Here is a 14,243-nt window from a genome sequence, read left to right on the forward strand (position 1 = left end):
TGATATCAGGATCATCAAATAATAATAATTGCTGCGGCATCCAAAACCCCCACTTGAAGACTGCAGGCTACGATTACTACTTTATTTATGCATTATGGCCTAGTGGCAGTGGAATTGGACTGTGAATCATAAGGGTCACAGTTCATTTCAGATGTGACATCGAAAAAGTCACCGAACTTGCTAGAGCCCCAACTATATAGATATGTAACGTCGCTTTTTTGTCTTTTTGCGGCCACTCTGCCATTTTTATCACGTACGCCACAACTGATGACTCTTGATGAGTAGCACATACGTGACTACTGGAGCACAGCGAGACGTTTTTCTCTTTCGCTCGCCTGCCTGCCGCAGCGATGAGCTCACGCACAAGTGGCTGTTTGTGCAGCACCCTCAGTCCAGAGGGCTTTCACGCCGACGGTCAGCCGCTGATCACGCGTGTCTCGGAAGCCGATTGGTCCGCATGCCACACACCTTTGTGTCTGATTGGCTGTGATGCAATGGCCAGCCCTCACTGACGAGCGGATTCTGAAACGCGCTTGAATGGAGCAGAAGAGAAAGAGAGGGGAAACGTGAGAATTCATTTCGGCGAAGGTGCAGCTATTCGCGGCGGCTATCGCTTCTTCACTCACTGAAAGCGGCTGGATATGCTGAACTACAACTTGTCGCCTTTCTATCAGCTATCTGATGTAAGTCTTGCTTGTCATGGTAAATATTCTCTTTCTGACATTCATTTGGCAGATGCGAATAGTGTTTTTCCTTGATATCTATGAGTTAACAGCCGCCTTTCTAGTTTGGGAGTGATTTCTTAAAAGTTTATTAGCAATTTGATTAGACATATGCCGAGATTTATTTTCTACTCTTTAAACACCTCTTGATTGTAGGAGAAAACATAGCGTTAAAATGATTTTTATTGTTGTCAGTAAAGTAAAACATGAATTCTCTTATAGTTTTGTGTCGATGTATAGACGTCTTGTATTAAAGCCCAAGCACGGACACCCGATATTTAAATCAAATGAGGCAGATTTAAGGATTGTTCGTCTTTTCAATAAGAAGAGGGTTGGCTGGGATTTTTTATTCTCACCTGAAGTGTCAACGACTGTCGGCACGTCGCTGCTTTCAGCAAGCGGTTAATGAGGATGACGGAGGATGTTTTTTTCGTGGAGGGTGGCGTTTTAAAAAAAGTAGGTGAAAGGTTATAAAGCATCGAAAAAAACACCGTCTGATCACGCTCAGTTCACATGCCCACCCACTCACAGCAGCGACCAATCGGGATGGAGTAGACACGAAGGATGAGCGCCAATGGGTGTGTCGAAGCAGCGCGTGCGTGCCGATCGTCTTGTTCGAGCGAATCTTCAGAAGCTGACGCGTGCCAGGAATGGGGTGGCTACAGCAGCGATGGCAGTGGAATTTGTTTTCTCCCCATCTTCCGTTAAAGTAATGTAGTGTAGTGTTGTTTATTTTAAATGTGATCCTTGGCGATTTAAACATTTTGGTGACGCATAAAGAAATAGAATAGGGAGATATTCCTAGAATGATGGACCTCCTTTATCAGTGTGAATGTGCCACGCAGATTCGTATAGGACAGACTGGTGTGGATTTAGGAGAGGGGGGTCCCTTTGTTTAAACCATTGTTCAGGCCCCACTTAGGTGTTTTATGGGAAAACCAAAGAAAAACGAATATGCAATGTCAATGCTTAGAAGTTACCTAAAATTGTATTGGTACTACATAAGAACAACAAGTAGTTTAAGAGTACACAATAGCAAAAGCTTCAATGACAGAAAGAGGGACAGAGCATGGAATTTCAAGCTTAGAATTATATTGATAGCCATCAAATATTAAAAACAAGTGGAGTGGTGGGGCTAAAGATCTGCACTGGTATCTGCAAGGTTCAAGTCCCGTTACTGCCAAAAGAGATCTTGCACTGTTTGGGCCTTGAGCAAGGCCTTTTAATATGAAAATTGCTCCAGGAGAGCTGTACAATGGCTGACCCTGCACTCTGGCCCCCAAAGGTCATGCGAAAAGACAATTTCCCCTCAAGCATTAATACAATACAATATTCCAAATACAAAAAAAAAAAAAAACGGAAACTACGAGCCATTTCAACTATCCGCTTTGAGTGAGACAAAAAAAAGAAAACAATATTTTAATAAACATTCTCGCACAAGTTATTTTCACAATATTGGATATTTTCAACTGTTAAGGTAAAACTAAGAATAAAACAAAAATAAAAGTAGATTAAAAAAAATGTCAAAAATAAAAACTTGTCAGGAAATTTAGTTTTTCACTAGTGTGCAGATTCTGGCCACTTTTGCCCAGTGATACCAATAAACTTTTACCAGTTTCTCTGTTTACAGCCGGCTCAGTAATTTTAGGAGATCCTGTTTGTGTGGCTTCATTGTTAAATGACGATTTCCAAATCAACATTCTGCTTATGTATGTAAAAGTATAGAGAATGATTGCATTTTCAAAAATAACTATGAAGTGTTATAACTGTACAAAATGACAGGCAAGTCATTGTCAACAGCATGCAAACGCCTGACAAGTAGGCTGAAATGTTTTTCACTGGTGATGCATATTCTGGATTATCCAGAAGGCATTTATTTTGTTGGTCAGTACATTTCAGTGTCGGGCTTTTGAGTTATTATGTACAAGGGCAAAGAGAGCCACCGGCAACTCGTTGTACATGACATCAAACTGTATGTACACCCTGTCATTAGGATTGTGTGCGGTATTAAGTTGCTGTGCATGTCAGTTGTTCTCAGTCACAGTTAAACCTAAAGTGCTGTCACATATTAACAGATTGACATTCTGCGAGGGATAAGCTGTACCTGATAAATCTACCTTGAGCCTTGGAGATCAGTGATGACAGCTTTGAAAGTTTCCCAAAGCTGTTATTACACCAGAACATTTACATGTGGCATCAGAGTTTACCATTTATGCAAAATTTCACCTGTAGCTACACCATCACTAAAACTAGAATCTATGAATCCATCACTGGCCATTGCTAAACAACTGTCATTATTTTAACACAGCAACTTGCTTTACTCTACACATGCTTTAAGCGCCTGACAGTCTGTAATTAGCGTTTATTCTGTTGCTCATGCTGTTCAACAGCTACCCTTTTTCACTAACTGCAGATAATTGGAGATGTGTAAACTCCGAGATGATGAGGTGTGGCAACTAGTGGTAAATGGCTTGAAGAGGACTGGATCAGCCAGTCTAGCAGCAGGAACATTTCTTTGAATAGCTTTTAATTTCAATAGCAACATATCCCACAAATTTGCGGAGACTGACGTTTAAGGAGGGTCACATTATATCCATTTGTCTACTCCACTTGTTAGTTGTCTGCTATAGTTGCTGCAAAGTGACTGGGGCGAAGCAAATGTCTCGAACCGCTACACGACTTTAAACAATTTATTGTCATTTTCAGTCTGCTGACCACCCAAGTCTTAAAAACTTCTTCCAGCACCTTCTGGGTATTTTTCAGATGTGTCCAGGATAGCTTATTGCTGTAATTCCCCCAGAGTGTCCTTGGTTTTCTCCAGTGAGCCATAGGTTACACATGCTAATAAAGCATTCTAACTACTTACACAGATCACAGATTTGATCTAGAAATCAGCAGGCCTACTCTGTATTGCAGAGGTCATCGCCCTGTCACAGAGAGTGAGCTCAGAAACCCTGCACAAAAACCTCATTTCAGCTGCTTGTACTCAAAGTCTCATTTTTATTGGTCACTACCTAGAGCCCATCATCATAGGTGGCAATATAAATGTAGATCTAGATGAATCTTCCTTCAGCGATATCATTGCTGCTTCACCAGCACAGTCTGGTACAACATACAACTGCAAAACTGGTATCACTGCATTGATTTGTTAGTCGATCTCACAAGCTGCTATCCTCTAACTCCTAAACAAGACCTCTGCAAATGTATTTTGTGGATGCCCATGAACTCCATACTCCTAAAGCACCCAAACACAGACAAGGTTGTTAAATTTCTGTGACCCCCTCAAATGAGTGTACATACCTAAAGATTTGGGTCAAACACAACATTTTTGTTACCTCTTCTGGATCTCTGGTTCAGGTACCAGATTGAATCTCCATTTCTCTACCTGGATATAGGTTTTCCCTTGGGAAGCTGAAGAGTGTGATCCCTTGGTAACTGGAACAGTGTCCACACATTTCATGCATCATGGAGAGTCTTGTTAGCCAGAACACCCTTGCATTATCTAGTCCTTTCAGCAGATCTCATCCACCCTTGCAGCCTCATCAGCCACAGAGACTGACCCAGCCCAACCATTGCTTCCAGTAGTTCTTCTCTTGAGCAGGGTGTTTCCAAAGGGTTTAGGAGTTCTGCATTATGCTCCTTCCATCTCTTGACAATATTTCCAGTTGAGGTCAATGTGTCTCCACCCTTGCTAAAGACAGTGTGGGCGACATGCCACCTACACTCCCTGAGTTGTATTTTCATTTTCCAGAATCTCTTTGAAGGTGTCCAAAAATCATTCTTCATGTTCTGACCAAAGTTCGCCCATTTGTGAGATTTTGGTTAGCCACAGTGGTAACTGCAGCCATTTTTAGAATGCTGGTACCTCCCAGTCAGATCTGGAAACCCTCCTGCTAACACTGCATACCAAGACTATTTCTTCAGCTTGACAGCTTCCCTTGCAGATGGAGTCCATCAACATGTCCTAGAGTTCCCACAATGACCTGCAACCTACTGACTACACCTCCCTGCAGATCCCTTAAAAAATGTGCTCTGAAATATAATCTGTTTACATTATATGTTTGTGACCTCTTCCAAGGTGCAGGAGAAGCTCTTCTGGAGGCAAAAACAAAACTCCTCCAGAATAGAGGCATCCAGTATTCATTTCCAGCAAACTGTCTCTACACGTGGGTCATCCCAGTCTTACCCTGCAGATATTCCTCCAATCTGAGCCACCTCACGATCCAGCTTTTTTTCTTTCCTTGAGTGCCCAGAACATGCATGCTGCCTTGGATCAGTTGACACAACTGTAAAGTCAATCATTTATCTTTGGCCCAAGCTTTCTTGGTAACAGATACACTTACAAGAAGCATTATGTTCAAACATGGAGTTCATTGCAGACAATTAATGATCAGTACAGGAATCCTGCTGAGAACACCTTTATTCTGTGAGGGTGGCATTTGATTATAAATAGACTTTTTCTAATTTTTAGGATGTTTTTGTCAGTTTTAGATGTGTTGTATAAGCAACTACCCATCCATTTTTATTACCTGCTGAATCCATGGGTTCCAGTGTCAAGGAGAGCATATTCCCAAATAATCATTTGCAAGAGTAGGAGTCACACACTGTATATTCAAACTTGCCTACATTGGACACATTTAGACTGTCCACTCAGCCTAATTAGCACAGATATCTTAAATGTGTGAGGAAGAGAGAAGGATCCAGTGCAGAAAACACACAGAGGAAAAAAAAAAGGCTACTGTACACCGAGCTGTATGGGAACTGCTCTGTCACCATGTTGTCTTTTTGTAACTTCTAATTGGGTATAATCTGTTTAAAGTTTAGCTTGATTCCTGGCAGCATTGTATTTGAATACCAGAAACACTCAAGCATTCTGAGTTCATCATGACATTGCACTGTTTTATGCATATTTACTATTTTTTATGAAAATGGACTGTCTTTGTGTAAGTAAGTGTGCATTAATGCTTCATTTTGGACTTCATAAAAGTACATAGCTTTGACAAAGAGAACCCACAATACACCATTCTATCCAAATAGTTTTTCCAATGGAGCCGTTATTAAAAAAAAAAAGCCTGTTCACCAATAGTAGATGTCTGTGTTAGCTGTGGTATTGCTTTGTGTTCAGGTACATGTCTGTCCAACATTCAACACATCGCTACTTTCCGATGAAACATTTCCCTGTGGTTTTACTGGTAGATCTTGAGTTTTGGCTTGACTCACTTTGGTGTGCATATGGGAGGAAGTTACTAAAAAAATGAAACCAAAACATTTTCTATAGAGCAGCAGACAAATAGTAAATGATGAGGGTATAGTAAGAAAAAGTGAAATAGTGGTATACGATAATCCAGCATGGAAAAGAAGAAAATGAGGTCAAAGAGGAGGACGAGGACAGAGCAGAAGTGCACTAACTTGTCCAAAACAAAGCTGGGCTTTTTGTTTTTTTCTTACATACTTTTCTTTAATCCTCCCACTTTTCTGAGTGCTGACAGACAGTTTTTTTTGGCCTGATTTGGACTTTGAAACCTTTCACCCAGTTTTGACAACGCCCAGAGTTTGATTAGCAACACTGCGCAGGATAGAAATCCCTCCAATGCCTATAATAAAGTCACTTTGTATTTGTATATTTATTCACGTACTCTATGTTCAGTTTTAGGCCCCAGGCGTTGCTTTCTCAAATGGTGCGGAGGTGTTTGTTCATGGCTAGTTAACTCAGAGTTTCCAGTCTGCTTCTCAAGTGATGGATGTTGCCTTTAATGATTAACTGCTAACCACAAACGGCACCTGTTGAGCTCTGACCCTGCCTCCATTACTAGCTGAAGATGTGAGGTGATTTCAGTTAAATGTCACTGGTGACATATGGCCAATGAAGTTAATGTAAATAAATATTTAATATGAAAGAAAAATATACAAGAATAACATAAACCTAATGAAAATGGGCTTTGGGCCCTAGTACACTCAGACTGACAAGGATTGGAATTGATTAACATCACTAATGAAGTAAAGGGGCTACAAGTATGTGGGGTACACATCAAGAGAACTTACATTTAGGTGAGCGGATCTGATGTTCAGTCCGGGTAGACGATTATGGCCTCAAGTTTACGGGTTTTCACTCCTACCAGTTTCACAATCAAGGGGTTATTCTTAGTTTTAATGTATGCCAATATTTAATTAACACTCCTTTTTCTGCCCTTATTCTGTATTAAGACAAGAATGATTTTGTGAGATTTATATGTATTAAAAATGTACAAAGATTGGAATGTTTTGGAATACATACGTCCTTGGGATGTGGGACACAAATCAGTGACCAGTTATTAGGTTCAGGGGGCAATTACTTTTTCACACAGGGCCATGTAGGTTTGGATTTTTTTTTCTCCCTAAATAATAAAAACCATCATTTAAAAACTGCATTTTGTGTTTACTTGTGTTATATTTGACTAATGGTTAAATGTGTTTGATGATCAGAAACATTTTGTGTGACAAACATGCAAAAGAATAAGAAATCAGGAAGGGGGCAAATAGTTTTTCACACCACTGTATATATGGAAAGCACTTTGAGAGTGTCAAAATGTTAACTTCAGTGTTTTTTTGTTTTAAACAAATTTGAGGCATTTGTGAACACATTTTCACCCCTTTTGGTGTGATATCAGTCAGTTTGGATGTCGTAGTAGTAGTAGTAGCTTATTTTGTCCAAAGAGAACAGTGATATTCTTACTTGCATTTTTGACCAACGTGCATCACGTCACTACTCTCCAGCACCATAACAAATATGAATGTACTAAAATACATAACTTCATTTTATTTCCTAGAAAACACAAATTAGCTTACCTGATATACTCCTTACAGCTGTTTCCATACCACATGTTCAGTTATGCACTGGAAACCCTGAAGGAAAAAAAACTTGAGAAAAACTCCAGTACAGTTAGGTAATATGTGGGAAGACAGTGATTTCCTGTCATTTATATCCAGTCTTCTAGTATTTGCCTCTTAAGTTTTGATGGGCAGTTTTCAATGAAAATCACGGCTCCCACCCCAGATTTCCTTTTGCACTTAAAAGAACCAGAGATGCGGATGTGTGTTTTTTTTTTCCCTTGCTCTTTAATCAATGAATGGGTATTTCTAGTCTTTTCTGTAGTTCACAACATTATCAGGTGTGGGTAACTTGTGGGCACACTGACTCCAAAACAAATCACTGAGTAGGAATGTAACACCTGGCACAGTTATTGCCATTGTAAAGAGACCTACTGATTTAGACCAAAATCACACTTTTAGATTTTGTTTTGGGGAGATAATTACGTGCACCATTGGTATAGATATAGGAAAAGTATTTGGAGAGGGCAACAATCTGAGCTGTGAGTTTTCAGTAATTACTCCCTGAACATGATTTCACCACTTTTAAGGTGATATCTGTGTAGGAAAAAAAAAATACAGTATGTGTGAGTGGACTTGATCCTCAAAAACAAATCACTCAATCTGAATAAAACTTAGCATGTTACAGTGCTATTTAATATTGATTTTCAGCTATCGATTTTGAGTAAAATGGATGTTAAAATTTTGCTTCTATGAGATTATGATTTTGGCTATTCTGTGCACATTTGTGCTTCAATTTTAGTACATGTGTTGAAGACAAATGCATATTTTTAAGCTATACTGTACATGATTTTTCTATTTTATCTCACTTAATAAAATATTCTCCTGTAATATTTTACTTCTGAAATTATGGCTTTATGTGGGGAGACTCGTGCACTAGACATCTCAGAATTAAATTGACAGTTTAGTAGACATAAACTCATAATATAAATTTATACTTGTGCAAACTACACATATATGAAAAGGTCTTTAAGGCTTTTTTCCTATGAAAGTTTTGATTAGTAAATAGTGTTTCTATTTTTAATACCTATTTTTTGTTTGTTGGTGACCACTTGCAGAAAGAAGCCATGGATGCATTTAACGTCAAGCTCTTAAATGTTGTTGCTGAGCAAGGTGCCATTGAAGCTGTAGAGGCACTGATGTCCATGAGATCCCTCTGCAAAATGGGTAGCAAGCAACTAACTGAATTCCGCCCACTCACCCCGTCTTCTGATGGCCCTGAAGAAGCAGATGATCCACTTCTGTCTGGTCCAGTTGATTTCTCTGTTTCCTCATTTGTAAGTTGATCTAGTCTGTTACCCGTTTTTCTTACTCAAATTAAAGTTGGTTAGCTTTTGAAATGTGGATTTTCAAAGTTTGTAATTAGCTAATTTATTGTAGCCAGTGCAGAATAAATTTTAAATTCATAATTGATAATGGCTACATTTGTTTTTAGGTGTTAATTTAAAACACCTGCATTATTGTAATGTGAATATATTTGTGTGTACTTCAACACATTTTCTGCAATATTTATACACAGTTTTGCAAATGCCTGGCGTCACAAATTTCCTTATTTGGGGTTATCTCTGTGAAGTGATGACTTCAATAACATCAGAAACTAGCTAGGCATTATTGCTGTTCAAGCTGTAACTTTAAAATTTAAGTGACTAAAGCCTCCTCATTTAGAAACGGTTAATAAAATCATTCAATTATTTACTTTCAGTGCTTGACCCCACCCTACAGTCCTGAAAACTTTGAGATGTCTACCACAACTGCAATGCAGACATTTTCAACGAGACCAGCATCTGATTTTGGAAAGCCAATGGAAATGAACATTTCCCAGAAGGAACGGCAATCCAGAGAGTCTGTGCAGAAACATCAGTCATTTCAGGCGATAAGTGTCATTCGCCATACATCAGATGCCCAGCCTTGCACTTGCCACTCGTGTCCAATGGGAAAAAGAGAATTTCCTACAGACATAAGTCTTGCATCTAAAATTCCAGTTAAAAACAACTCTGACTCTGAAAAAAATAAACGTATTTGCACAGAAGTAAACCAGATATTTGCAGCATCTGCATCTGTGCCTGTTGTGACACCCGGGGTCTCCAACTCTGAAACAAATAAACTTGTCTATGCAGAAGTAAGCCAGAGCTTAGAGGCATCAACATCTGGACCCGTCTTTACACCTGTGGTGACCAACTCTCAGCAGAATCCAGTCATTGTCCCTTCAAGCACATTGTCGCCTGCTGGAGTTTTGCCAGTTCCAGTAATTTGCCAGCTTGTTCCTATTCCTCCAGCCACAAACCGCTTTGTTACGACCGTCATCCCTAACAATCCAGCTGGGCAGCAACCTCTGTGTCAGCCAATGGTATTAATGGGCACCCAAGTTCCCAAAGGTTCTGTCATGCTTGTTGTTCCACAGTCAGGGGTCACCAAAAGAATAACAGCAACTCCGAACGGTACCAAACTGTCTCCTATTGCACCCGCACCAGGATTCACAGTACCAGTACAAAAGACTGCCCTTCATTCAGAGATGTCAAGGACACGTAGTCATGTCTGCAGTCATGCAGGCTGTGGAAAGACCTACTTCAAAAGTTCTCATCTTAAAGCCCACATGAGAACTCATACAGGTATTTATTTGGCATCTTCTGCTTAAATTATCACCTCTCTGTCCATTTTCTTTTCTTTATTATTCCACTTCTGGTGCTCAAAAAACTGGAGAAGAAAACAACCTTAGACGGGGTACTAGATAACCACAGGGCAAATTCATACACCCTGTCATATTTAAAATTACAAAGCAAAAAAAAACAAAACGCATCTTTGAGGTGTGGAAAGAAACTAAAATAGCTGAAGAAATGTTATACTGACATGAGTCAAACTTGCAAATAGCCACCCATCTTAGGGCTTATTCCTCACTTGTGCCCATTACTACCAGAATAAGTTCTGACTCCTTGTGACCTTCTAATGGTATAGGCAGGTATAGAAAATGGGTGGATTGTATTTGTCAAACAACCACATCAGTAGAGGGTTTCACTGTAAAAAGGCTAGGCTCAAGGTGTGTGAGTGTACCCTACAACAAAATGGCACCCCTCCATTTTGACAGTTCCTGCCTTGCCCCAATGCCACTGGGAGTGGCTGTAGATCCCTGCAATGAAAAATTTTATTAAGTGATTTTGGAAGTGGATGGATAAATGGGATCATTCTCTTCTTCCTTATCTCTGAGTAGTTGGACATGTGCCCTGACCTAATAAAGTAAGCATTGTGCTTTCTTAGAGTGTCGTCTTACCAGACTTGGCTACTGGTGAGCTTTACAAATTTTACTGAAAAATATGCATATTCAAACATGAGAGGAAAGTAAAAATGGCAAATCTTATATTGCAAAATTCAGAGGAAGTGAAGCAGAGACAACTAGGGAATGAACTTAAATGACATTTTTTTTTTTCACACTCTATACTTTAATATTTAGGTTTAACTAATATTCAACTTTTTTGACACATAAATGTTGCTCTGTGAATGGCTAATACTTCATGATTAACACAACAAAATTATTTTGTTATACAGGAGAAAAACCATTCAGCTGCAGCTGGAAGGGCTGTGAACGAAGATTTGCACGTTCAGATGAACTGTCACGACACCGACGAACACATACTGGAGAAAAGAAGTTTGTCTGTCCATTGTGTGACCGGCGCTTTATGAGGAGCGACCATTTGACCAAGCATGCTCGCCGCCACATATCTGCCAGAAAGCTCCCCAGCTGGCAAATGGAAGTCAGTAGGTTATCTGACATCTCTGCTGTGCAGCAGTAGACCGTTCCAGTGGGACATGCTGGAAAGCTTGGACTTCCTTTTCACACAGAACACTGAATGAGAGGAGCAGTGATCCCTGTGCCTTGTTGCTGGGAGTTCTGCTGTTTTTGCACTCGGGGAGCAAGGAAAGTAAACAGGAGGTTAGGCAAGTTTGCTGTATTCCTGTGAAATGAACAATTTAAAGAAAGGTCTCTTTGGGTTTGAAACATTGTTACAAAGATTAGGTTAAAGTTTTGTTATAGTTGAAAAAGATGACTGCGGTGGGCTGGCACCCTGCCCGGGGTTTGTTTCCTGCCTTGCGCCCTGTGTTGGCTGGGATTGGCTCCAGCAGACCCCCGTGAACTTGTAGCGGGTTGGATAATGGATGGATGAAAAAGATGACAGTGTACAGCGATGCATGTAACTCGTGGCCAATATTGTTTTTGCTTATTTGCTATTGATTTTTTTTTACAGTAATGTCATTGGTTGTAGTATCTAACTACCCCCCATTTATAAATAATTTGTTTAAGCTTTTGCACATCCTGTGACAATGATTTTTGTGAAACCTTTGTGTAAAGTCATCTTTTGGAAATGCGATTGTAAATCTGATTTCACGGAGTATCTGCACAGCATGCCAGCTATTCTCTCATTTTTCAAAATGTCAGAATATCAACCGCTTTTAAAAGTGCTTCAGCTCAGGACATGTTTAATTCTTAAGGGGGAGAAACAGGATTATACTTAATTTGGCACATGACACTACTGTGTATATCACTGGCAATGTACTGAATATTTGTATATCTTAATTTAGGGCAGTGCTGCGGTTGTGTCCTGTATTGTGTTTTATCACAGTGTCAACATTTGACCTCTCTTGTAGCTCTTCAATTATTTTGCACAATATTTCTTTTTTGAAATTTTATATTTCTTGTTTACAAAAATTAATAAAAGTGTTTTTTTTTTTAATAGAATTGATTGTTTATCAGTCCAACCTATACCATGTTTTCAAGAATGTTGGCTCGGGATACAGTTTGATATTTATTATTAGTGAAATAACTCCAGCAGAATTTTTTACTAGGTTCTTATCATTGCAGTGCCTATTAAAGAAATGTTCCGCCCAAAAATGTATATATTTTTTTACCCTGTGTTGTTTGTAATGATAGCTGAGAGAACATTTTAATCTTGTGTTTTTCTGGGGGGAAAAAAATCCTTTTTTAATCAGTTTACATAATTCATAGGCCAGATAGGCAAGATACCTACGCTTCCAATGGGTAGAGAGGGAAGAAAAATTGAAACAAATACCAGAATGATCCAAGTTTAACAGCTCATTTGGACTGCACTGCAGGCAACCTCACCTGTTTTTTTTTGTTTTTTTTTTTTAATTCCATACTTCTACTCCAGAAATGTTTGGAAGAAGGATCAGACGATGATACAGTAAAATGTATGCAAATGTCAAAAACAAAACCTCAAAAGCAAAAACATATTAACAAAACATTGGAAGGAAAATTAAATCGCCTCATCATCCAGCCTCTGCTCTGGTGTGGCAAATAAGCTGACTGCTGTCTTCACGTATAAAATTCTTTTTGTGTGTGTTGCATGTGCCTCCACTTATGTAATTTATTTAAATATATATGTACATATCTTAAGAACTACAGATGCAATGAATTTTGCAAATCAATAGGCTTGGCCCCATGACTAAAAAGACCAGACTATAAAAATCCCTGTTAAACAATTACTACAACAGTTATCGCCGGACTTGGGATCAATTGTTTTTGTAGGATATTGGGATAAGTAGTGGACCAAACTGGACCAAAAAGAACAGACGATGAGCCTGCAACTTTCAGGGCAGATATCTTGGAAGATGTTTGTTCTACATTTGTGTATCTTTGCTGGGATATAGATAGATAGATAGATACTTTATTAATCCCAAGGGGAAGTTCACATACTCCAGCAGCAGCATACTGATAAAAAAAACAATATTAAATTAAGGAGTGATAAAAATGCAGGTAAATCAGACAATAACTTTGTATAATGTTAACGTTTACCAAAGGGTGGAACTTAAGAGTCGCATAGTGTAGGGGAGGAACGATCTCCTCAGTCTGTCAGTGGAACAGGACGGTGACCGCAGTCTGTCGCTGAAGCTGTCTGGAGATGATACTGTTCAGTGAGTTCTCCATGATTGACAGGTGCCTGCTCAGCGCCCGTTGCTCTGCCACAGATGTCAAGCTGTCCAGCTCCGTGCCTATAATAGAGCCTGCCTTCCTCACCAGTTTGTCCAGGCGTGAGGCGTCCTTCTTCTTTATGCTGCCTCCCCAGCACACCACCGTGTAGAAGAGGGTGCTCGTCACAATTGTCTGATAGAACATCTGCAGCATCTTATTGTAGATGTTGAAGGATGCCAGCCTTCTAAGGAAGTATAGTTGGCTCTGTCCTCTCTTGCACAGAGCATCAGTATTGGCAGTCAAGTCCAATTTATCATCCAGCTGCACTCCCAGATATTTATAGGTCTGTACCCTCTGCACACAGTCACCTCTGATGATTACGGGGTCCAGGAGGGGCCTGGGCCTCCTAAAATCCACCACCCTTGGTTTTGCTGGTGTTCAGTTGTAGGTGGTTTGAGTCGCACCATTTAACAAAGTCCTTGATTAGCTTCCTATCCTCCTCCTCCTGCCCACTCCTGATGCAGCCCATGATAGCAGTGTCGTCAGCAAACTTTTGCATGTGGCAGGACTCCGAGTTGTATTGGAAGTCCAATGTATTTAGGCTGAACAGGACCGGAGAAAGTACAGTCCCCTGCGGCGCTCCTGTGTTGCTGACCACAATGTCAGACCTGCAGTTCCCAAGACGCACATATTGATGTCTGTCTGTAAGATAGTCCACGATCCATGCCACCAGG

General features: G+C 39.9%; 1 protein-coding gene across 1 annotated transcript; it reads left to right on the plus strand.

Annotated features, from left to right (window-relative positions):
* Positions 1-462: 462 nt before the first annotated feature.
* LOC120515610 (Krueppel-like factor 10) lies at positions 463-12,475 on the plus strand. The gene is made up of 4 exons (XM_039736723.1): positions 463-683; positions 8,648-8,866; positions 9,292-10,198; positions 11,130-12,475. Exons 1-4 carry the CDS (start codon positions 642-644, stop codon positions 11,372-11,374), a joined length of 1,413 nt encoding a protein of 470 aa, XP_039592657.1. The 5' UTR covers positions 463-641; the 3' UTR covers positions 11,375-12,475.
* Positions 12,476-14,243: the final 1,768 nt, after the last annotated feature.

This window comes from Polypterus senegalus, chromosome 15 (genome assembly GCF_016835505.1).
Source record: "Polypterus senegalus isolate Bchr_013 chromosome 15, ASM1683550v1, whole genome shotgun sequence".
NCBI classification, from domain to species: domain Eukaryota; kingdom Metazoa; phylum Chordata; class Cladistia; order Polypteriformes; family Polypteridae; genus Polypterus; species Polypterus senegalus.

Coding starts and splice junctions, on each gene's coding strand:
- LOC120515610 (XM_039736723.1), top strand. CDS start 642: ATGCTGAACTACAACTTGTCGCCTTTCTATCAGCTATCTGAT. Junction 684..8,647: donor CTTTCTATCAGCTATCTGAT/GTAAGTCTTGCT, acceptor GACCACTTGCAG/AAAGAAGCCATGGATGCATT. Junction 8,867..9,291: donor ATTTCTCTGTTTCCTCATTT/GTAAGTTGATCT, acceptor ATTTACTTTCAG/TGCTTGACCCCACCCTACAG.